Raw genomic sequence first — 26,548 nt, forward strand, 5'->3', positions numbered from 1 at the left:
TCCCCTTCCCAAGAGGTATTTCTGTTCCATGGCAAAGAAAATTCATTTTTCAACCAGCTTTAGTGTGTTTTTTAGACCTCCCCCCCTCGCCCCATAACTTTAGACCTGAAAATGGAAAACTGATGTAAGCTGATCGCTAGAGTTCAAAGACACAAACAGATGGGTTCCAGTTTTGCACCATGAAACTGAAAAGGATCTGAAGATCCCCATAGATGGACAAAAACCCTCTTGCACTTTTTGTGTAAAATTACGAAGTTAATTACAGGGTGTCCCCAACCCCAAACAATCATTTCATTACTGGTCTTCAGAATGATTAGGCCAGATGTCAGCCTAGCTGTGTGATAATGATGCCCAATGTTTATGGGGAGTACAACAGAAATTGTTTTGTAGATTCTCCCAGAAATACTGAAGATGGCTCTGCATCTGTTCTAAGAAGACTTTAATTATGTTACTTTCATGCACATATAACTTGTGCCCCTAAAATTGATTTGATTACTTTTTTATTAGGTAATTTATTATGAGAATAATTCCACTGGGAATACAACTAGAAATATCAATAGCTAATGGTAAAAAGGTGAAAGAATTTTGAATGTTGCTTACTGTGCTAATGTGTTTAGGCAACAGAAATCAGTTTCAGTATTTATTTTTGCTAGTCTCTAGATGTTTTGTTCTTTTTTTAAAAAATAAATCGACAGCTTAGCTAAAATAAACAGTAAGACTAAAAGAGTGCAATTAAATTTTCAGCAGGATTGAATAATGTTTTAAAAACTGTTTCATGCTTATGTAGTTGCACTTTTCCTAGTTTCTGTATCTTGGAGAAGTGGGGATAGTGTATAGAATCTGAAAAAAAGAAATGTTAAGTGAGATTCTCAGTTGATGTGTATCAAACTGCTGCTAGTGAAGCAATGCTGATGTATACCAATTAAGGATCTGACCACTTAGTAAAAAGAGATCTTACACTACACAATAACATAGTGACAGATGCAGTATAAGTATCTCAATATAATCGAATAAGGCAAATGCACTTCATGAAGGGGGGGGGGGAACTCTGCATTGTATAAATAAATCTTGTTAGTGATTTCATAGAATCCTAGGACTGGAAGGGATCTGGAAAGGTCATCTAGGCCAGTCCCCAGTACTCATGGCAGGACTGAGTATTATCTAAACCATCCCTGACAGGTGTTTGTCTAACCTGCTCTTAAAAATCTTCAATGAGGGAGTTTTCACAACCTCCCTAGGCAATTTATTCTAGTGCTTAACCACCCTAATGGGATTTTTTTCCAATGTCCAACCTAAACCTCCCATGCTTCAAATTAAGCACTCATATGTGCCAAACAACTGATGTTTGTATTTTATTTTTAGGATAAACATTAAAACCATCTTATAAAAACTGAGTTTTACTAACTTTTTTCCATGCAAGCCAAATGTTGGACCAATTAACTTTGTATAGTCTGTTTTAAAAGGAACTAAATGACTGGTATATCTGTTTTATCACCATTGGTCTTCTGCACTTCTGTTTATCAGATATTTAGACAGAATCTGTGGTAGGTTCACTTGGTCATTTCCTTAATGTTTTAAAAAACATTTTCTATCCATTGCACGTAAAGTACAATACAGGATCAATTAAGGCAGACTGCTCGGTTTTACTGTCTCCTTTTAACTCCATTAGCAATGCTTAAGCCTCCCTACATTTAGCAAAGCATTTTTAAATAACCTCCTGTCAAGGTTCCTCCCCCACTCTGAACTCTAGGGTACAGATGTGGGGACCTGCATGAAAAACCTCCTAAGCTTATCTTTACCAGCTTAGGTCAAAACTTCCCCAAGGTACAAAATATTACCCCCGTTATCCTTGGACTGGCCGCTACCACCACCAAACTAATACTGGTTACTGGGGAAGAGCTGTTTGGACGCGTCCTTCCCCCCAAAATACTTCCCAAAACCTTGCACCCCACTTCCTGGACAAGGTTTGGTAAAAAGCCTCACCAATTTGCCTAGGTGACTACAGACCCAGACCCTTGGATCTGAAAATAATGAAAAAAGCATTCAGTGTTTTACAAGAAGACTTTTAATAAAAAATAGAAGTAAATAGAAATAAAGAAATCCCCCCTGTAAAATCAGGATGGTAGATATCTTACAGGGTAATTAGATTCAAAAACATAGAGAACTCCTCTAGGCAAAACCTTAAGTTACAAAAAGATACACAGACAGAAATAGTTATTCTATTCAGCACAATTCTTTTCTCAGCCATTTAAAGAAATCATAATCTAACACATACCTAGCTAGATTACTTACTAAAAGTTCTAAGACTCCATTCCTGGTCTATCCCCGGCCAAGACGACTACAGACAGACACAGACCCTTTGTTTCTCTCCCTCCTCCCAGCTTTTGAAAGTATCTTGTCTCCTCATTGGTCATTTTGGTCAGGTGCCAGCGAGGTTACCTTTAGCTTCTTAACCCTTTACAGGTGAGAGGAGCTTTCCCCTGGCCAGGAGGGATTTCAAAGGGGGTTACCCTTCCCTTTATATTTATGACACGCCCCCCAAATCTCAGCTAGGGTGAAACACTGGCTGGGATTTCTTCCTGGAGCTCTAGGAAAACAGAGTTAATAAGACACATGCATCTCTAAATATACTACCAAGTACATAAAGACTAACAATATTTTCCACATCTCAAGGACGATTTTAACCAGTTGATTCTGGGAAACTTTCACTGGAGAGTGCATCAGCCACTTTGTTAGAAGCTCCTGAGATGTGTTGGATGTCGAAATCAAAATCTTGGAGAGCTAAACTCCACCGAAGAAGTTTTTTGTTAGTTTCTTTGACGGTGTGAAGCCACTTTAGTGCAGCATGGTCGGTTTGCAGGTGGAAACGCCGTCCCGAAACATATGGGCGTAGCTTTTCCAGAGCGTAGACAATGGCATAACATTATTTTTCAGTGACTGACCAGTTGCTTTCCCTCTCAGACAGTTTTTTGCTGAGAAACACTACAGGGTAGAATTCTTGATCAGGTCCTTTCTGCATTAAAACTGCTCCCACACCACGCTTGGATGCATCTGTGGTTACTAGGAACGGTTTGTCAAAGTCTGGGGCCCTTAGTACAGGGTCAGACATGAGTGTCGCTTTAAGCTTGTTAAAGGCCTTCTGACACTTTCCGGTCCACTGAACAGCATTTGGCTGTTTCTTTTTGGTTAGGTCTGTCAGTGGGGCAGCGATTTGGCTGTAGGGCGGTACAAATCGTCTGTAATAACCGGCCAAGCCTAAGAAGGATTGAACCTGTTTCTTTGACTTTGGGACAGGCCACTTTTGGATAGCATCCACTTTGGCCTGTAGGGGGCTGATAGTTCCTTGACCCACCTGGTGTCCAAGGTAAGTCACTCTGTTTAGGCCTATTTGACACTTCTTAGCCTTAACAGTTAGTCCTGCCTCCCTTATCCGCTCAAGGACTTTTTGTAGATGTTCCAGGTGGTCTGCCCAGGAATCCGAAAATATGGCCACATCGTCAAGGTAGGCGACTGCATATTCTCCTAATCCCGCTAGGGGACCATCTACAAGTCTTTGGAAAGTGGCGGGTGCATTTCGCAGCCCGAAAGGGAGTACCTTAAATTCATACAGCCCGAGATGTGTGATGAAGGCTGACCTTTCCTTGGCAGATTCATCTAGCGGTACCTGCCAGTACCCCTTGGTTAAGTCCAAGGTAGAGATGAACTGGGCCCGTCCCAGTTTCTCTAATAGTTCATCTGTGCGTGGCATGGGATAGTTGTCTGGGCGAGTTACATCATTTAGCTTACGGTAGTCCACGCAAAAACGTATTTCCCCATCTGGTTTGGGAACTAGAACCACTGGAGATGCCCATGCACTTTCAGAGGGGCGGATTACACCCATATGTAACATATTCCCGTTCTATAGCAGTTTTAGCTTGAGGAGACACCCGGTAAGGTTGGACCCTAATTGGGTGAGCATTACCTGTGTCAATGGAGTGGTATGCCCGTTCAGTCAGTCCTGGGGTGGCTGAGAACGTTGGCGCGTAGCTAGTGCACAGCTCCTGGATCTGCTGTCGCTGCATATGCCCAAGGGTCATGGAGAGGTTCACCTCTTCCACACCACCAGCACATTTCCCTTCGTAGTAGACACCTTCAGGCCACTCAGCGTCGTCTCCTCCCTGGGCTGTAAACTGACAAACCTTTAATTCTCTGGAATAAAAGGGCTTTAGAGAATTAATATGGTACACCTTAGGCTTTCGGTTGGAGGTGGGGAATGCTATGAGATAATTAACAGCTCCCAGGCGCTCCTGGACCACGAATGGCCCTTCCCACGATGCTTCCATTTTATGGGCCTGGAGCGCCTTTAAGACCATGACCTGGTCTCCTACTTTGAAGGAACGCTCTCTGGCATGTTTATCATACCAGGCTTTTTGCTCTTTTTGAGCATCCTGTAAGTTTTCTCTAGCAAGGGCTAAAGAGGTTCGGAGGGTGTTTTGTAGGTTGGTTACAAAGTCCAGAATGTTAGTTCCTGGAGAAGGTGTAAATCCCTCCCATTGCTGCTTCACCAACTGCAATGGCCCCTTAACCTCACGGCCATATACAAGTTCAAATGGGGAAAACCCTAAACTGGGATGTGGTACAGCTCTGTAGGCAAAGAGCAACTGCTGCAATACTAGGTCCCAATCATTGGAGTGCTCATTTACGAATTTACGTATCATGGCCCCCAAAGTTCCATTAAACTTCTCCACCATGCCATTTGTTTGATGGTGGTAAGGAGTGGCAACCAAGTGATTTACCCCATGAGCTTCCCAAAGGTTTTTCATAGTTCCTGCCAGGAAATTAGTCCCTGCATCTGTGAGGATGTCGGAGGGCCAACCTACCCTGGCAAAAATGTCTGCTAGTGCCTGACACACACTTTTAGCCCTGGTGTTGCTTAGAGCTACTGCTTCCGGCCATCGGGTGGCAAAATCCATGAAAGTCAGTATGTACTGCTTTCCTCTGGGTGTCTTTTTCGGAAAAGGACCCAGAATATCCACAGCTACTCGCTGAAATGGAACTTCAATGATGGGGAGTGGCTGGAGAGGGCTTTGACCTGGTCTTGGGGTTTTCCCACTCTTTGGCACACCTCACAAGACTGGACATAGGTAGAAACATCCTTGCCCATTCCCTCCCAGTGGAATGATCCCCCCAAACAGTCTTTGGTCCTGTTCACCCCAGCATGGCCACTAGGGTGATCATGGGCTAAGCTCAAGAGCTTGGCCCGGTATTTAGTTGGAACTACCAACTGTCTCTGAGGATGCCAGTCTTCCTGGTGTCACCAGAAAGAGTTTCCTTGTATAAAAGTCCTCTTTCTACAACAAACCTGGATCGATTAGAAGAGCTGAGAGGCGGTGGGTTGCTCCGTGCCGCCGTCCAAGCTCTCTGGAGGCTTTCATCTGCTTCCTGTTCGGTCTGGAACTGTTCCCTTGATGCTGGAGACATCAGTTCCTCATTGGATTGTGGACCTAGGCTTGGTCCCTCTGGAAGCGATATAGGGGATGGAGCTGTTTCTGTTGACTGTGAACCGCTCTCCGCTGGTGCACTATGTTGGGATTCAGGCTCCGGCTGAGCCTCTTGTGTAGGGTTATCGGCTGCTGCCAGTTCAGGTTCAGTGGGGCCCTCTGGTGTTGAGGTTGCAAGTACTGGATTCAGTGCTGACACGGGGTCTGGTGTTGGTTGTTCGGCTGGTTCCGGTTCTGGGACTGGTTCCGTCTGGGTCTCTGGGACTGGATCCACTACTGCTGTTGCAGACATTGGCCTGGGGTCCGGGTCCATCACCTCTGACCGGGTCCTGATAGAAGTTTCCGGAACAGAGCTAGGCCTCACGGCTTGTTTAGCCTGGCTGCGGGTGACCGTTCCCACCCTCTTGGCCTGCTTCACATGATTGGCCAAGTCTTCCCCCAACAGCATGGGGATGGGATAATCATGATAGACTGCAAAAGTCCACATTCCTGACCAGCCCTTGTACTGGACAGGCAACTTGGCTGTAGGCAAATTGAAAGAGTTGGACTTGAAGGGTTGAATCGTCACTTGGATCTCTGGGTTGATTAAATTGGGGTCCACTAAGGAAGCATGGATAGCTGACACTTGTGCTCCGGTGTCCCTCCACGCGGTGACCTTCTTCCCGCCCACACTCACAGTTTCCCTCCGCTCCAAGGGTATCTGGGAGGTATCTGGGCCTGTGGACCTCTGGTGTGATTCCGGTGCAATGAACTGTAATCTGTTGGGGTTCTTGGGGCAGTTGGCCTTTACATGCCCCAGCTCGTTACACTTAAAACATCGTCCAGCTGACGGGTCACTGGGGCGAGGAGGGTTGCTGGAGAACGGGGTGGTGGGACGATAAGGGGTCTGGAGGGTTCTTTGGGAGGTAGGTGGGGCTTTGGGTGGCCCCCGGTAATAGGGGGTGGTCTGGGGTGGTCCCTTCTGGTCTCCGCTCCAACTGCGACCAGTTTTCTTCTTCTCTGCCACCTCCACCCATCTGGCTCCAATCTCTCCTGCCTCAATTACAGTTTTGGGTTTCCCATCTAGGATGTATCTTTCTATTTCCTCCGGAACACCCTCTAAGAATTGTTCCATTTCCATTAGGAAGGGCAAATTTACTGGAGATTCAACACTTGCTCCTGATATCCAGGCATCCCAATGGTTTACAATGTGGTAGGCATGTCGGGTAAATGACATGTCTGGTTTCCACCTTAGGGCTCTGAACCTCCGACGAGACTGCTCGGGTGTTATCCCCATTCTGACTCTCACCTTGGATTTAAACAGTTCATACTTGTTCATGTGTTCTTTAGGCATTTCAGCTGCCACCTCAGCTAAGGGTCCACTGAGCTGCGGCCTCAGCTCTACCATGTATTGGTCAGTAGAGATGTTGTACCCAAGGCAGGCCCTTTCGAAGTTTTCTAAGAAGGCCTCAGTATCATCACCTGCCTTGTAGGTGGGGAACTTTCTGGGATGGGAAGTGGTACCTGGAGAAGGATTGCTAGGGTTTGTTGGTATATTCTGCTGGGCCTTTATCCTCTCCATCTCCTCTCTTTTTCCTTCTCCTCCTCCACATGCTTCCTCTCTTTTTCCTTCTCCTCCTCCACATGCTTCCTTGCCTCCATTTCCCTCTTGTGGGCAGCCTCTTGGTGTTGTTCTGCCTCCCTTTCTTGTTCCTTCTTCAGCTGCATGAGTTCTATCTGTCCTTCATGTTCCCTTTGTTTTTCCTCAGCCTGAAATTTGGCTAATTCCAGCTGTAGTCGAGCTGAGGATTTGGCCATTCTAACCTCTCTGTTTTTAACTAACTTTACCCCCGAGGTTTAGAAATAAACAAACAAAACTTGGCTGTAAAATTTTGCTGTGCTGGAATAGAATACCTATTCTCTGATAGTGATTGTCAGCCTACAGAAAAAGACAATTCCCTTGTCTCTGCTCTGGGCCCAAATTAAAGCAAAAAACCTCCAACTACTTGGAAACCTGCTTACCCAGCCCACAGAAAAAAAAAATTCTTTTCAAACCTGTGCTCCTCGTAAAACAAAACAAAAAAAAATCAAAATCCTAAAAAAAAACCCTGCCACTTTTGTCTCCAGGCAAATGGGTAGAGCACACACCCCCTATTTACTTTTAGGAAGAAAAGAAAAAAAAACCTCTGGGTTGGAAGACTGTGAATTTCCCTGCAGGAGTTAAGTACCCTGCCTCCAGGCAAAGAAAACCTGCAATTCACAAGATAATCCCCTTTTGTCTCTGCTTGGCCACAAAGCAGAGAGAAACCAAGCTGCTTTCAGTTTCAAAGCTGCTTTCTGGACTTTCTTTCCAAAGAAAAAAAAATTCCTTTTTAAAATCTGTATTTCTAGTTCAAAATATCTCAACTGGATCTCAAATGATTTCAGGTTAATCCCACCACTGTGCCACCATGTCACGGTTCCTCCCCCACTCTGAACTCTAGGGTACAGATGTGGGGACCTGCATGAAAAACCTCCTAAGCTTATCTTTACCAGCTTAGGTCAAAACTTCCCCAAGGTACAAAATATTACCCCCGTTATCCTTGGACTGGCCGCTACCACCACCAAACTAATACTGGTTACTGGGGAAGAGCTGTTTGGACGCGTCCTTCCCCCCAAAATACTTCCCAAAACCTTGTACCCCACTTCCTGGACAAGGTTTGGTAAAAAGCCTCACCAATTTGCCTAGGTGACTACAGACCCAGACCCTTGGATCTGAAAATAATGAAAAAAGCATTCAGTGTTTTACAAGAAGACTTTTAATAAAAAATAGAAGTAAATAGAAATAAAGAAATCCCCCCTGTAAAATCAGGATGGTAGATATCTTACAGGGTAATTAGATTCAAAAACATAGAGAACTCCTCTAGGCAAAACCTTAAGTTACAAAAAAGATACACAGACAGAAATAGTTATGCTATTCAGCACAATTCTTTTCTCAGCCATTTAAAGAAATCATAATCTAACACATACCTAGCTAGATTACTTACTAAAAGTTCTAAGACTCCATTCCTGGTCTATCCCCGGCCAAGACGACTACAGACAGACACAGACCCTTTGTTTCTCTCCCTCCTCCCAGCTTTTGAAAGTGTCTTGTCTCCTCATTGGTCATTTTGGTCAGGTGCCAGCGAGGTTACCTTTAGCTTCTTAACCCTTTACAGGTGAGAGGAGCTTTCCCCTGGCCAGGAGGGATTTCAAAGGGGTTTACCCTTCCCTTTATATTTGACACCTCCTGACTTGGAAAGCACGAGTCATAGCTCACTCACGTTTGCTTTGTGTAATGGTGTGTATAAAATGGCTTATCTAACAAAAGTAAAGAATATTAACCTGGAGTTATAAAAGTTTTTGTTGCTTGAAGGAATTGCCAATACAGTGACAAAAAATGAAATACCGGTAAATCAGTTTTTTGCCTTTAGAAAGACCACCTTCCTTGTTTTTAATCTTTAAGATTCATTTTAAATATTAAATCATATACACTAAACCCATTTAACAGTTCTTTTACAGACATATCTGTGCCCACTTACTTACAGCCCAAGACTTTAAAAATTCCTGAATGTTGATATTAAAAGCTTGATTGACCCCGTGGACTGATTATTCACTTTTTCATTTTCAAGAGCAGAAACATTTGTCATAATAGAGAAAAATGTCTGTCTTCAAAGCATCTCAAATTCATTTCATAAGCTCCAGTAAATTAGACTTCCTTTCCTTCCCAACAACTTTCAATAAAATTGTAACTTTATTCACCTTGACATAGTCATTCAAATGCAGCAAAATTATTGCTAGATAATCTCAGTGGCAGCATATAATAAATGTTTTGTTTCCCTATTTCTGTGGTTTAATATTCTTTCTTTTTTGAATTTCCGGTGTAGAGCTGACATGTGGTGTAGAAAAATCACTAAGCCAACAACGTCAGAATATTACTGACACTGGTGTTAACTGTAAGAAAAAACAGGCCTCGCTGGGCTCTGGGTGTTGAAGTGCTGGATGGAGCTGGCGTCAACATCAGAGAATGGAAAAAGAGGGCCTCTGATACTTTTTTTTTTAGATGGTAGACAGAAGGGGGAAACTATAATATTTCTAAAGATTATCCTACATTTTTTTTTGCAGTGCTTTTGTATCCATGTTGGTCCCGGGATATGAGGCAAAGTGGGTGAGGTAAAGCTTTCATTGGACCAACTTCTGTTGGTGAAAGAGACATTATTTCAACCTACACAGAGCTCTTCTTCAGGTCTGGGAAAGGTAATCCGTGTGTCACAGCTAAATATAATCTGTTCCACTTTGTAGTTAGCAGTGATACTCTGATTACCTTTCCCAGACCTGAAGAAGAGCTCTGTGAAGCTCAAAAGTTTGTCTCTTTCACCAACAGACCAGTAAAAGATATTACCTTACCCTTCTTTTGTTTGTATGTGTTGGAGTGAATTTAACTGTCCCAGAGAACAAAAGATTATGGGACTGAGGCTTCATGCTCCAATACAGTGAAGAGTGTGAATGGAGAGAAGTAATTCTGCCAAGCAAGAAAAAATGGTAATCGATTTCCATGCCTGCCAAACATGCTGATTTGTTTCATTCACACTACTGTGTTGCTACGTTTTTTGATAAAACCCACCTAGTGGAATTGGAGAGCATGAAAGTGGGATACCAGGGAGTATAAATCAATCAATATTGCTGCAGTCAGTGACTTAGTAGTTCTTTTGGACATTGAATCAAATCTTGATTCAATATATGGTGTTGGTCTTTGGGGTGATGCAGATAGAAATGGCACCTAATCTAAAATTCTGAAGACAAGTACTAGAAAATTATGTCCTTGGGAATTGAGTTGTATTCCTCCTTTTCCTTGGGTGGCATTAAGACTTGTTTGGACTAATGGCTAAACTGTCTGTGTATAAATGTAGCCTTGGATATATTTCAAAATCCAATGTCAAGCACCTTTAATCCTTGACCACTTCAGAGTTTAATTTACACAAACCTCATTTTATTTGAAACCTTATTTTCTTCAAGAGCCAGCTCTGACAGACCAAATTTTTAATCTCACAGGTCACTTACTTTCTACAGAAGTACATCAGAAGATTTTTTTACATCAGTTAACATAAAAATAATAGCTTCATATTATGCTAGTAAATTAGATTAACAAAATGCTTCATGTCCTTACTCTGACAAGGTAAATAATGAAATCTCAGGAGGACTCTTGTAAAGACAGTGGTGCACCAGACCATACATTTTACTGATTACAGAACTAGTCAACGTTAGAGTCGATGTGTTTTAGTGCCTTTTAAAATATTTTACATTGCGCAAAGGGGATTTATTCTAGTGGTCTCTCAAAAGTTATTTATTTGCATTTTTCAGACTGATTCCTATCAATTTCCACATAATGAATAATTTTGCTAGATAGTACCCACTAACCATCTATGTTTTTATGACTGTAATAATAAACACCATGGCTTACATGAAGCTTCCCTGAGACCAAGTGGGTGGAGATTGAAAACTACACATCCCTATCACTTAATCTAAAGGAGTATTTATTTCAGCTCCTACCAGTACTGGGTAAATGACATATCAGCCTTGCTCTGACTGTCCCCAGGATAGGGCAAAGGTATTCATACACACACAACCTATTGTTTTTAAATGGATGTTGAGCCACCAGCTTCTTTCCCATTGGATATCCTGCCTCTCTTCCCAAATGGGCTGCTTCTAGCAGTGATTTACACACTTTCATCTCTATTGTATCTTACTCATGGCTGGCTGTCTGCTTTGTGCCCATTCTGTGCTCCAGATTGAGGTGTTCTAATCCACCCTCCCAAATCTTATCTTTGAGAAACAGGAGTATAAATTGGCTGAGTCCTAATCTTTTCTCTACAGCTTCCACAAAATATCTTCATTAGAGTGGATATTTCGTACTGGCTTTCACTTTACCCTCATCTCCCCACCCTCCCCTCGGCTCTCACTCTATTCAGAAACAGTGGGACCCAAAATCTTCATTTTATCTTCCTGATGTTGCTCTCGCCACATATTTCAATCCGAGACCAAGTGCATCTGGTTTTCTTAACTGTGTGGTGCACACTGAGGGGGCAGGACTGCCTAGGGTCAGGTTGATAACCTCACCAGAGGGCCTGGCTGCTGCCAGAATTTACCAGGGTTGAGGCAGCCAATAAAAGTAGACTCCGGCCAACACCAAAAGGTTGTCTCAAAGCCCAGCTTCTAATGCAAGCTGCCTGAAGTGCAAAAAAAAAAAAAAACAGAAGCTTGAGCTGATCATTTGTCCAGAAATGGATTTTATTTTAAAATGAAAAGTCTCAAATTTATAATCAAGGGGGCTGATTATGTAAATCCTTTCTGCTAGAAGTGGTAATCTCCTTGAAATCAACAATTGTCTGATCAACTGCTTGCACTGTTGAACTATTATGACCTTCATAAATCATAAAGGGTGTAATAATAGATCTCGTATTGACTTCCAAAACTGAAGCAGTGATTTGAAATCACACTGTATACTCTTACCATATATGAAATATATTATTTCAAATTTCGAGAGAAAAGAGTAATTTTATGCCACTTTATACCATTGAAATGGCTGAAGCTTTTGAATTTAGGGTTTGCTAAAATGAAAACAACATACCACAGAGCGTGAATGGGAACAAAATAATCCAAGAGTTCACTTTCAACAGTAACCCTGGAAATAAACTATCTTTATATGCCATGCAGTAGACAGACCTCTGATCCCAGACCAAAGTTTTCACAGGTAAAATCAGACAACAGTAAATATGTAATAATTACTTATTTTTCATTTCCCCTCTCCCCCCAGCATATTGTCTGAGAGTTCTTTAAGTATTTAAAATGAGAAATTACAACACTATCCTCCTCCTTTCTCAATTCTAGTCCAGGGCATGCATTAGGCATAACACACAAGTATTTGCCTCTTCCCTCACGTACTTCTACAGGCCAGCTGGATTCTTATGCATACAGCAGGGTTACAGAGACTGGGAAGGATATTCCTGCAATTGCTACTCCTAGACACCAATATATGGCACTGGGCATTAGCAGCCCTTTCCTCAAACAAGCCCTTATGCTCTTCTCCTGATTTCCTTCAATACTGTGGTCCCCCCACCCCCACCTGGCTTCTCCAGGCTCCCAGGACCCTGGGTTCCCCCAACACCCATGCTGGCTCTGGATCCACCTTCTTTCTCCCTCTGATTCTGCCAAGTGAAAGAGAGAGGCTTCTGCCTGCACCCACTTCCCACTGCTTATGAGCAGCCTGAGGGGAAAATAATTGGTTCTCTCTCACTTCTGTAAAAGATCACACATGGACAAAATTTAGCAGCTATTCTAGCCTATAGAGGAAAAAGAGAGAGAAAAAACAATCTTACTGGAGGAATCCCAGGTCTGTCTTACACCCAGGAATATGCAAAAAGAAAAGGAGTACTTGTGGCACCTTAGAGACTAACCAATTTATTTGAGCATAAGCTTTCGTGAGCTACAGCTCACTTCATCGGATGCATACTGTGGAAAGTGCAGAAGACATTATATACACATGAAACAATACCTCCTCCCACCCCACTCTCCTGCTGGTAATAGCTTATCTAAAGTGATCATTCTCCTTACAATGTGTATGATAATCAAGTTGGGCCATTTCCAGCACAAATCCAGGTTTTCTTTCCCCCCCCCCCCACCCCCCCACACAAACTCACTCTCCTGATAGTAATAGCTCGTCCAAACTGACCACTCTCCTTACAATGTGTATGATAATCAAAGTGGGCCCTTTCCAGCATAAATCCAAGTTTAACCAGAATGTCTCGGGGGGGAGGGGGGAGGAAAAAACAAGGGGAAATAGGCTACCTTGCATAATGACTTAGCCACTCCCAGTCTCTATTTAAGCCTAAATTAATTGTATCCAATTTGCAAATGAATTCCAATTCAGCAGTTTCTCGCTGGAGTCTGGATTTGAAGTTTTTTTGTTTTAAGATAGCGACCTTCATGTCTGTAATTGCGTGACCAGACAGATTGAAGTGTTCTCCGACTGGTTTATGAATGTTATAATTCTTGACATCTGATTTGTGTCCATTTATTCTTTTACGTAGAGACTGTCCAGTTTGACCACTGTACATGGCAGAGGGGCATTGCTGGCACATGATGGCATATATCACATTGGTGGATGTGCAGGTGAACGAGCCTCTGATAGTGTGGCTGATGTTATTAGGCCCTGTGATGGTGTCCCCTGAATAGATATGTGGGCACAGTTGGCAACGGGCTTTGTTGCAAGGATAGGTTCCTGGGTTAGTGGTTCTGTTGTGTGGTATGTGGTTGTTGGTGAGTATTTGCTTCAGGTTGGGGGGCTGTCTGTAGTCAAGGACTGGCCTGTCTCCCAAGATTTGTGAGAGTGTTGGGTCATCCTTCAGGATAGGTTGTAGATCCTTAATAATGTGTCGGAGGGGGTTTAGTTGGGGGCTGAAGGTGACGGCTAGTGGCGTTCTGTTATTTTCTTTGTTAGGCCTGTCCTGTAGTAAGTGACTTCTGGGAACTCTTCTGGCTCTATCAATCTGTTTCTTCACTTCCGCAGGTGGGTATTGTAGTTGTAAGAATGCATGCTAGAGATCTTGTAGGTGTTTGTCTCTGTCTGAGGGGTTGGAGCAAATGCGGTTGTATCGCAGAGCTTGGCTGTAGACGATGGATCGTGTGGTGTGGTCAGGGTGAAAGCTGGAGGCATGTAGGTAGGAATAGTGGTCAGTAGGTTTCCGGTATAGGGTGGTGGTTATGTGACCATCGTTTATTAGCACTGTAGTGTCCAGGAAGTGGATCTCTTGTGTGGACTGGACCAGGCTGAGGTTGATGGTGGGATGGAAATTGTTGAAATCATGGTAGAATTCCTCAAGGGCTGCTTTTCCATGGGTCCAGATGATGAAGATGTCATCAATATAGCACAAGTAGAGTAGGGGCATTAGGGGACGAGAGCTGAGGAAGTGTTGTTCTAAATCAGCCATAAAAATGTTGGCATATTGTGGGACCATGCGGGTACCCATAGCATTGCCGCTGAACTGAAGGTATACATTGTCCCCAAATGTAAAATAGTGGGGACAATGTATAAAATGTAAAAGAGTGGGGTGGGAGGAAGTATTGTTTCATGGTCTCTGTGTATATAATGTCTTCTGCAGTTTCCACAGTATGCATCCAATGAAGTGAGCTGTAGCTCACAAAAGCTTATGCTCAAATAAATTGGTTAGTCTCTAAGGTGCCACAAGTACTCCTTTTCTTTTTGCGAATACAGACTAACACGGCTGTTACTCTGAAACCCAGGAATATGAGGCCTGTGTTAATTCTTCTCTCTTTGGGTACTGATTTCCATAGTCTAGGTCTAGCACTTGTGTATTTTCTGTCTCCCACATTCAGGAGCCCTCCTCAGGTTTGTTCTCCTGTAGCACATAGAGAAAGCATTTCATTACAGAATCTTGCAGTAGATCTATTTAACAACACAGTTAGTGAATTTTAAAATGAGAGAGACAGGTCTTAACTGTCAACAAGTAATGGAATTGAATTTGTCAAGTACCACAGCTTGACAAGAAAATAGGAATCACATTCAATTCAGTCTAAGATGATTCATTACATACATTAGACTCCAGACAAGGCATTTGGAGGTATCAAGCAGATGATGCATGTCTTGTAGTGGTGCCAAAGCATGCTGTTGGTATGCACTAAGTACCAAACAATAATACTTTGTTCAAGTATTATTATTACATAGTGATGCTAACGTTACGAACCTTCGGGTTCAATCAAGAAATTTACTAGCAGTACTATGCCTGGTGTGTGGTTGGTAAAACTCCCGTTTACTACATAAAGATAATGTGTTACATTAGGATAAAGCTGAATCCTACAAGCAGCTAATATTATAGCCTGGAAAGTTTCAAATAATATGGGCCAATTATTTGGCGAGGGAGAGAAGAGGAATAGCTCAAACAAAATAACTTACAGCCCTTATTCCACAAGGGTGCAAATAAATTTGAGAGATCCATTCTTTTCTTGGTGTTCCTCTATTCATTCTGTACTGAATCTCATTTTTTTTTCTTCACGTCTTTGTGGGCCCTTTTGTTCTCTATGCATATTAGAATTTTTTTTTTCTTTTTGCCCTATAGCAATTGTAGTTTAAAACAAATGCTTGAACTATTAATGTTCAGAGAGACCTTAAGCGCGTTAGCTCTCTTGGGCTAAGAACACACCGGAGTCAAGGGCAAACTGCTAAAATGTTTTAGCATTACTGTGGTATAGTAAAACAAAACTCATGTCTTTAAAAGCAAAAAAGAAAGCAGATGTAAAAAGTAACATGAAGCACTACCAAGGTATGAAATGACACATACAGCACTTCATATTTCTATAGTCTTTAATACTGAAGCCTTATAATCTTGAACTTTAGAGCATGCAACTTCAGATGTGCAATGGATGTTGAACCCCATAATACCATTTTGTACAACTTTTAATGCAGGACCTTGCTTTACTGTTAATTTCGCCATTAACATTTTACTAGGTTTATTTGGGTGGGGAGCACAGTTCATAGCCTGAGTTTGTAGATGTGTGACATTCTTCAATATATAAATGGGTCATAGAAGGCAATATGCAATGCTAAAATTTATCCTGACATTCAGTAGAAGTATGGACATAGGGTGGAAGTTGGTATAAGACAAAGGTCTTGAGCAATGAAATACTGGGGAAAAATTAATATTTTGTTCTGCATCGCCTAGTGCAAGCCAGTATAAAGATTAGGAAAGCTGGCCATGAACGAGAGATAATAGAGAATATCTGATATAGACTATATGCGATCATTCTCCTAGGGCTTGTCTCCACTTACCGAGGGATCGGCGTGCTGTGCCAATTGCTCTCCCATTGACTCCAATACTCCACCTAAATGAGAAGCATAAGGTAAGTCGATGGGAGAGTTTCTCCTGTCGACCCAGTGCGGTGTAGACACCGCACTAAGTCGACCTAAGGTACGGCGACTCCAGCTACGTTACTACGTTGCGTAACTTAGATCAACTTAGCTCTGTAGTGTAGACCTGCTCTTAGTAAATTTTGTCTGTGGATGTTAACTGAATTCTTATCCCTGAATGTTTGTGTTATGAATTCAATTTAGGTATTTGGCTTTTATGTTTGTTAAAGGAACAACATAAATCTTAAATTTAGTCAACTAGAGTTAAGTTAGTTTCAGGTACAACACCTACCGTTGAGTTCCCCATCTCTTGTATGTAGGATTTGCACTTTTTCTTATTTATTAAAATGTTTACTGTGATCTGAAGATATTTTTCCCAGTTTGGCCACCAAACTGAAAAATCAGTTATTTGCTCAGCTCTGATTGTAGTAACTGTTTGTTATAAGGGCCATGGTATTGGGGTAGGAACTGTGGTGTGGGAGATTGGCTGAGCTCAGATTGAGCACTCCCCAAATCACAGCCCATATTTTGCTCATATGGAAAGGGAAGCTTTGAGGAGTGTCAGTTGGGGGCCAAATCACAGTGGATATAGGGAAAGTAATTAAAGTCTCCCTCTTTCCATTGATGACCAGGAAGCAAATAAATAGAATCATGTTGGATAGATAAGTTTTCACAACGGGTATAATATAATTGACCTTTTGTTAAACTAGAACCAACTGTGCGGTATTTTTAATTTCCTCATTAGTGGCTTTGTGGTCAATGTTTCTCTTTTTGGTGGAATCATACCAGAAGTCCAGTGGGTCATTTACTTTTTAATTTCAAGTGTTAAAACTATTAAATAATTAATGAAATTACCTAAATAAAGAGGCAGTTCTCTGGCTGACTGCCTCTATATGACTCTTATTTGATGATCTTCTACCTGTAGCAGTCACTTCTAAATCCCAGATAAGATTACATGGTTTACATTCCCCTAAAAACTTTTGAATAGCAAGCTGGGGGAGAAAGAGGAGAATTAGTGTTCTTTGGAATCCTTGTAGAAACGAAGATATGTGGTTTGTTTCTGGAAAATACAAAGGCCCCAAAAGCCCACAGCCACAGCTGAGGATACCACAGCTCAGATCAGCAGGCAAGAAAGGTCACCTTTACACTCCCCTGTTCCTGGGCCAGCTCCTCAACACACCAATCCTTCAGGATAATTTAAAGCAACCTGAATGCTGCTTGATCTTGCACAAGGGATTGTGAATGGCTCCAATAGGTCAATATGTAGCTGTGGAACAGCAGGGCTCAGGGTTGCCTTAGAAATGGTTTCTACACCAACCATAAAGAGAGTATGACACTCTACACCCCAGGGGAGAATTCCGTAACCATCATGTTCATCATTTGTATACAGTTGTAATATGGAATACAAAGCATGCCTTGTAAAGTATCATAGGAAAGGTTATGATCTGTTGAAACCCACTGTTTCATCTAAATATGTATATCATTAATGCATATGAAGTTATGAGAATTGTGTTGTGTGACTGTCACTAAAATATGCTGTGGGTTTGGGAAGCACCCAGATACTAGCTCCCCAAAGACAATAACCAGGGGGATAACCAGTGCCCAGGCAGGTGTTGAACAACCATCAACAGCCATTGTCCAGCAAGGGAGCTACAATTCAATGACTCACTTGCACAAGGCTATACCCAGGGCAAGTGCTCAACCTTGCCTGGTTACTTAGCAATGTCCACCAGACATGCCTGGACTTATGTTCTCTAAGCACATGGACTTAAGTGTATAAAACAGAACACAGTGGACCCATCCTTTTTCTTCTTCCCCACCAATGCTGAAGGCAACGAGAACACTGGAGCTGAAGAGACTGGTCCCTGGGCAAGAGAAAAAAGCTTGCCTATGAAAGACTGTAATCAACCTGCAATATCCAGTGGGGTGAGAAAAACAGCTTAATCTAGATGTTGCCCAGTCTAATAGGGCTGAGAATTTAGACTGTGTGCTTATTTTATTTTCATAACCACTCTTTTTGCCTATCACTTGTAATCACTTAAAATCTATCTTTTTAATCAATAAATTTATTCTAGTGTTTATCCTTACCAGTGAGTTTGACTGAAGTGCTTGGTAAATCTGCTCAGGTTACAAAGGGTGGTGTATATCCACTTTCCATTAATGAAATGGTGAACCAATTAATAAACTTGCATTGCTAAAGAAAGGGTCTTGAGCAGCGCAAGATGGCATATTCCTAGGGTACAAGGCTGAGAACTAGGGGTATTTTGCTTGTTCCTTTATCTGTGTGATTCATGAGTGGCTCTGGGAGCATTCATGCAAAATGTACAGTAAGGGTTCATATTCAAGTGGAATCTGGGTATTAAGTCTTGGGCTTGAGGAGCAAAACCCGCAGGCTCAGTCTACAGAAGCTGCTGTGTAGCATGCCTTCAGCCACTGCTATCTGGTATATGGGAAGTGGTTGATGTGCTCACATGGGATTTTTAGCTTATTTGGATTGCTGTTGTGTGTTGCCTCACTGATTATGCCCCAACATTTTATATACTCATTCTGTGTCCTGCTGTGGGGAGCCCTGCAGAGTATTGGCACCTGCCAAGCCTGGGGCACCTTTCTGTGTCATGTTGTGATCAGTTGGGGACACTTGTGCCATGCATATTTTTTTTGTTTGTTTCTATAGTCCTAGTAGGTCCTCAGAAGTGGACACAGGATCTGGGCTTTCTTGTATAATTACATATTTATGACAATATGTTTTTTATTTTATTCAAATAGGTACTGTGTGTTTATATTTCAAAATGTGTGCTAAAAAGCCTGATGGAAAACATGCAGAGTACGCTGATTCAGCAGCCATCTTTTGAAGCTTCCTGTCTCCATATTAGAGACTAATTATTACTTTCAGCCCAGTTCTGTTCCCAATGAAACCACTGGGAATTTTGCCATAACTAAGCAGGAGCAGGCTCTTTCAATTGTATTATCATAAACAAAATTGTGTTTAAACAACTTCTTTATTCTTCCGCCATTCTTTTATTGTACTCCAATCTTTAGTGTAAAAGAAAATAAAGGGGAAAATAAAGCACTCATGCTCAGAACTTTCAGACCAATGTTTATCCCAGCTAATATTTCACAACCCCAGTTCCTGAGCTACGTTTTAGTGAATGCTGCTTTTGCACAAACCACTGTACAGTGGCAATGCTGCTCTGTAGCTGCTTCTCCATCCTCTGAGCCTGGAGTAGCCTCCCTGCCTCTTGTTCCCCCACTGGAAAGATGCTAGTGGAGATGGATAATGCATTCTTATAAAATTAGAGCTGGTGAAGCTGTCCTCAATTCTCCAGTGAGTGGTAGCCTGCAGGGATCGTCCGTTGCATGGGCTCCTCAGATCCTGACCTAGCCTTTGCTCAGTGGAATAGTGTTAGTTTTGCTACAGGATTACAAAGAAGAAAGCAGGATTTGCCACCAACTCAGGTGTAAAATGCCTCTTTTCATATCAGATAGAATGTTAAATGTAGATTCTTCGTTTTTACTCGAAACTGCTGTGTGTCTGGAATTTCCAGAAGGCTTCAAAAACCTTCATTCTGCTCACCACAGACCCAGCAAAGACTTTGACTAGTGATTGTAAAAGTAATGTTTATATTCAAGCTAGTGAACCTACTGGATGACTGTTATGTTTTTTTAAATATTTTTGCAGCTTTTGAAAAGTCAAATAAGTTGTTATCCACATGTGTATCAAGTGGAGTGCCCCAGGGGTCGGTCCTGGGGCCGGTTTTGTTCAATATCTTCCTTAATGATCTGGAGGATGGTGCGGATTGCACCCTCAGCAAGTTCGTAGATGACACTAAACTGGGAGGAGAGGTAGATACGCTGGAGGGTAGGGATAGGATACAAAGGGCCCTAGACAAATTGGAGGATTGGGCCAAAAGAAATCTGATGAGGTTCAACAAGGACAAGTGCAGAGTCCTGCACTTAGGATGGAAGAATCCCATGCTGCGCTACAGACTGGGGACCGAATGGCTCGGCAGCAGTTCTGCAGAAAAGGACCTAGGGGTTACAGTGGACGAGAAGCTGGATATGAGTCAACAGTGTGCCCTTGTTGCCAAGAAGGCCAGTGGCATTTTGGGATGTATATGTAGGGGCATTGCCAGCAGATCGAGGGATGTGATCATTTCCCTCTATTCGACATTGGTGAGGCCTCATCTGGAGTACTGTGTCCAGGGTTGGGCCCCACACTACAAGAAGGATGTGGAAAAATTGGAAAAAGTCCAGCAGAGGGCAACAAAAATGATTAGGGGTCTGGAACACATGACTTATGAGGAGAGGCTGAGGGCACTGGGATTGTTTAGTCTGCAGAAGAGAAGAATGAGGGGGGATTTGATAGCTGCTTTCAGCTACCTGAAAGGGGGTTCCAAAGAGGATGGCTCTAGACTGTTTTCAGGGGTAGCAGATGACAGAACAAGGAGTAATGGTCTCAAGTTGCAGTGGGGGAGGTTTAGGTTGGATATTAGGAAAAACTTTTTCACTAGGAGGGCGGTGAAACACTGGAATGCGTTACCTAGGGAGGTGGTGGAATCTCCTTCCTTAGATATTTTTAAGGTCAGGCTTGACAAAGCCCTGGCTGGGATGATTTAATTGGGGATCTGTCCTGCTTTGAGCAGGGGGTTGGACTAGATGACCTCCTGAGGTCCTTTCCAACCTTGATATTCTATGAAAAACTTGATCTCTCATGCACTTTTATATATTCAGAGAGTCCCTTTCACCTTACTTCCCTCTTCCGTATTCTTTGCATTTAATGCTTCTAGACTTTGAGCTGAATGTTTATTTCTTCACAGTGGTTACTTCCAAAAGTGAAATAAATATATATACATATATGTTGTTGTTGTTTGTAGGATGGAATGGGGAATCTGAGAGTCACCAAAAAAGGAATTCGACTTGAAGGCATATCTGAATTTCTACTTCCATTGTATGTGAAAGAAATACATTCCCGAAAGGTAGGAGCTTGATATCTTTTGGGTTTATTTACAGCTAATTCAAATTAATTTCTTCACCCTGAAAACGTAGAGTAGGATTTCTGCACCCTCTAAACTGGCATTCAATGCAGGCTTGCTTTGAGAATACCTTAGGAGAAATCACTGTAGATCACAGAAAGGCTCATGAGTGCCAAAGATGAGCTTTAATCTAAGAAGTAGATATTCACTGTTTTCTGAAACTTTCTGTTCCTGTGCTATTACTTAAAAAGTGCCATCATCCCTCATCTATGTGGGAAAACAAAATATGCACATTAAACTTCAGGAGATGGAGCTCAGCACTGTGAATGGAACATTTGATTCTTCTAATTTGATGTGAACCCAGCAATACAAGTTCTGCAAAATGCAATGAAAAGAATGAATAGTTTCATATATACTCAAGTAGCTCCACCTGAGTACCTTCTAGCTTCAGCTAGTGTAATTTTTTTCATGGGGAACAGGGAATTTTATTAAAACTGGATAATGTACACTAGGATGGAGATTTTTCAAAGCAACCCATTTGTAATATTGCTAAAAATGTAATTGTTTTATCACTTAACAGCAGGCCATTATAGAAAAAATAGTTAAATCAAGACATTATATATTCAAAAGTGCAACGCAGCTCATTTCAACTGAGTCATGCTGGGTTGTAGCTCTCCTAGATATATTAAAAATAAAAAAAATTGCAGTACTTGAATTCTATTAAGTTCTCGCTGCTATACAAATGCTATCAGAGAGGAATGTTAAAATGTGTTTTAGTCAATGAAGTACAGAGAATTTCAATATGCATATTGCAAATGTTGAAAGGAATGAAGAGCTATTAAATATGTCTTTCCGCTATTAAATCTCCCTCAGAAAAGTCTTTGACCTCCACAGGCAGTAGAAACAATCATGTATGCTTGAAAATGTACCATGAGAACTACATGCTACACGAAGCTTAAAATCTAAATTTATAAGTGGTACAGTACCTTGATATTTTTCCTTCATGATTATATTCTTAGTGTAGTAGAGGGAGCCTGAGAAATGGGGCCTGGTGCAAGAGTCCTGTTACGAGGCCTGAGACCTGAACTGGAGTAGTAGTCAGGCCCTGTAATATAAAGCAAAGCTAGCAAAAGTCAGGCAGTGAGCAGAAGTCAGAGCCTGCCTGCCTGCAAGCTCACAGCAACTGGCAAAAACAGGGCTGATACAGCAAAAATAGACCCATTCCTAAGATGTGTGTGGCACTCAGGCAAGCACATTGCAGAGGGTGATACCAGAACACCCCGATACCAAGTATGTTACAAACACACTCTCCAAAGATGATAGGGGGTCACACTGATTCTCCCCCTCCACCCCCAACCCTCAAAGATAAGGTCAGGATGTCAGTATGATGGATAGAGATGTTTTGATTGAACCCACTTATCAGCTAAAGGAGTGGTAACTAACTACATCAGAGGGACAATAGGCAACTTCTGGGTATCCATGTATGAAGAGAGGTCTCGGAGGGAATGTCTTTGGCCGGCCCAGGGGGGAATGGAAAGTCCAACCAACATCTGACAACGTTTAGTTCTTAAAATAATCAATTGAAATGGACAATTAACTGCTCTGTCTCCTTTATCTGTAAGATAAAAAAACTGGTGAAGATTTAGAGTCGTGAGTGTTTGCCTGCCAACTGAAATATCATGTAACACTTTATGAATCTGTTTCAGAGTAACAGCTGTGTTAGTCTGCATTCGCAAAAAGAAAAGGAGTACTTGTGGCACCTTAGAGACTAACCAATTTATTTGAGCATAAGCTTTCGTGAGCTACAGCTCACTTCATCGGATGCATACTGTGGAAATCGTAGAAGATCTTTTTATACACACAAAGTATGAAAAAATACCTCCCCCCACCCCACTCTCCTGCTGGTAATAGCTTATCTAAAGTGATCACTCTCCTTACAATGTGGCCCAACTTGATTATCATACACATTGTAAGGAGAGGTTTCAGAGTAACAGCCGTGTTAGTCTGTATTCGCAAAAAGAAAAGGAGTACTTGTGGCACCTTAGAGACTAACCAATTTATTAGAGCATAAGCTTTTGTGAGCTACAGCTCACTTCATCGGATGCATCCGATGAAGTGAGCTGTAGCTCACGAAAGCTCGTGCTCAAATAAATTGGTTAGTCTCTAAGGTGCCACAAGTACTCCTTTTCTTATTGTAAGGAGAGTGATCACTTTAGATAAGCTATTACCAGCAGGAGAATGGGGTGGGGGGGAGGTATTTTTTCATGCTTTGTGTGTATAAAAAGATCTTCTACGCTTTCCACAGTATGCATCCGATGAAGTGAGCTGTAGCTCACGAAAGCTTATGCTCAAATAAATTGGTTAGTCTCTAAGGTGCCACAAGTACTCCTTTTCTTTTTATGAATCTGTGTATATGTCAAAATAGTGATTGTGTTTTGATCACTTTATTAGATAGATAATCATCTTTGACTTTTTTCTATTCACAATCAGTTTGTTCCTTTAAGGCTTGCCTTTTGAAAAATATTCCTTATGAAAGGTTTGCTAAAAATAGGAAAAGGTAATTTATGTAACATCTATAAGCAAACCTTCAGTAACAAGGTAGCTGAATATATTTAGAAATGCAAATATCATCACTTGGATTTAGATCACGATACAACCAAAAGATTAAGCTCACAAAAATGACCTCTATATATTTTATTAGCCATTTCTACAAGGAATAGACATTTAAGGTCACATTCTGCCCTCTAATACATGAACATGCAACTCTGGGTAGAATTTGTCCCCTCAAATAATTTTTTTTCAAAGTGTCATGCTATGGAAAGGCACAAAGTCCCTCTCAAAATAATCTTCCTAAAAGTCTCATGTGCATCTTTGCAACTCGATGATATTTGATGCACTGACTTAGCTTTAGCTTTTTTTATCATTTCCAGAAGTAACAAAGTAAATCACTAATATTCTAAGTATCCATGAAATAGAAGATTTGTTTTAAAGGCTGCAGAATACTTAATGAACATATTGAAATAAAGCTAAAAAAATAAATTCAAGTATTCCTAAAAGTATCCATGTCCTAACCCAGCCAATAGAAACTTTACAAGTGCAGTGTTTATGGAAGTTTTGCAAATTCCCCAAACTCTGCAATCCTTGTAACTACACTAGGGGAAACGCAGCTCCTTCCAAGCGGTCACAGAATGCCAGATTAAGTATGCCATGACTGTTCCTTCCCATGTGTGATATTTGTGATTCTGTCCGTCCCAACTGCTATGTATAATAATCAGGCTTATGGGAATTATGTTACTGTATTTACCCACCGAGACCTTGCTATTGCCAAGTGCTTAAGCAAGTGTGAGTTTGCTCACACAGATGGAATTGGGAAAAGTACAGAGAAGGGCAGTAAAACTTATTAGGATATGGAACAGCTTCCATATGAATAGAGATTAAAAGGACTCTGACTGGTCATCTTAGAAAAGAGACAGCATAAGAGAGGTCTATATAATTACGAATGGTGCGGAGAACATGAATATGGAAGTGTTATTTACTCCTTTGCATAATATGAGAAGCAGGGGTCACCCAATGAAATTTAATAGTCAGCAAGTTTAAAACAACCATAAGGAAGTACTTCTCTACACAATGCACAGTCATCCCATGGAACTTGTTGCTAGGGGATGTTGTGAAGGCCAAAAGTATAACTGGATCCAAAAAACATTTAGATAAGTCGATGGGGCATGACTCATATCCCTTGATGGACCTAAGAGGGTCAGAGACACAATCCCATATTCTGGGTATCCCTAAATCTCTGACTATTAGAAGCTGGGTTTGGACAATGTGATGGATCACTAAATAATTGCCTGTTCTGTTCATTTCCTCTGAAGCATCTAGCACTGACTACTGTCAGAAGATAGGAGAATGGGCTAGGTGGACCATTGAGCTGACCTAGTATGGCCATTCTTATGTGAAATAATCCAGTTGAAATCAATGGGAGGCATCTTGACTGCATTGAAGTCAAAGGGAGTTCTACCATTAATTTCAATGGGGCCAATGCTGCTGCTTACATAAGCAAAGTCCTATGGAAGATTGGTGTGCCAGGAAGACTAGATAGTCTCCCAGAGGACTACTGTGAGATGAAATAGTCAAAATATAAAATGGCTGATGCTTGGTTGGAGAAAGGTAGGCCTGGGCGTAAGTCCTCTGGAAAAAATAGAAAAAAGGGAAGAGGATAGCTGTAGCTGCATTGTTTGGCAAAGGTTTGGGGCACCCGTTCAGCCACAGAGCCTACATTCTGGACCAGTACTTACTTAACACTCCCTAACACTGAAACATAATGGAGACTGATTACAATCCTAAGGCTGTAGTAAATATTGTGGGATGTAAAAATGTGGAGTGAGTGTGAGTGAGTGTGTGTAAGATACTTCTGGAGCTGTGCTAAAGCTGGAAATGCATGGTGGTTTTTTAGTTCTTCTACTAGCTGTTGAGAAATATTTGCATTATTTTGGGACCTTCCTACCAAGCTGACCTTTCCCCTAGATATGCAGAACCATCATGCTTGATTGTCTGGGCCACAGATATAGTAAATGCCACCATTTGAAAGTAATAAATTAGGATGTATTTTTTTGATGGCAGGAAGAGAGTGGAACACAATTTAAATCTGTTCAACTACATTGTATTAGGAGAGTGTTGGCCTTTTTGGGGAGTGGGATGGGGAAACAGAGACTGTGACTTCCATGACAATGGTGAACATGTGAATCTCATACACTAATTTTCTTTCTGGTATGCATAGATTTCTGACCTTTTTGCCAGCAAATGGTAATATACAGGGAAAATCAAATCACAGTTGTAGTAAACTTAGTAAAGTTAATAAAAAGGAAAACGATAAACACATTCTCACAGCGTCAAATTCCTAATGTTCTTTATAAAATAGACTTTATTTGTGTTATGTTGTAGGAAACAGTCTTGAAAATGTTCCCCAAACTTAAATTTATTAATATCTCCCATTATTGGCAATCGTTTCTGATACTTGAAAAGTAGAAGTAACTGTGATTTATAAACAATACTTGACATTTAGACTGAGATAATAGAGGTTCTGTTATCACTTATTGTCTTTCCTTCCTTTTGATTAACTTTCTATTTAAATGAGACCAGAAATCTTATCTTGTATTTTCCAGATTTAATAATATCCAGCT

General features: G+C 41.5%; 1 protein-coding gene across 1 annotated transcript in view; it reads left to right on the forward strand.

The window, feature by feature from the left end:
- SGCZ (sarcoglycan zeta) overlaps positions 1-26,548 on the forward strand; it is an 848,489-nt gene that overhangs the window by 617,798 nt on the left and 204,143 nt on the right. Inside the window, exon 3 of the mRNA XM_084625690.1 lies at positions 21,273-21,374. Within this exon, the coding sequence (XP_084481816.1) occupies positions 21,273-21,374 (102 nt within the window). The remainder of the gene's footprint in view (positions 1-21,272; positions 21,375-26,548) is intronic.

This window comes from Lepidochelys olivacea (assembly GCF_965140295.1).
Source record: "Lepidochelys olivacea isolate rLepOli2 genome assembly, chromosome: 4".
NCBI lineage: Eukaryota > Metazoa > Chordata > Testudines > Cheloniidae > Lepidochelys > Lepidochelys olivacea.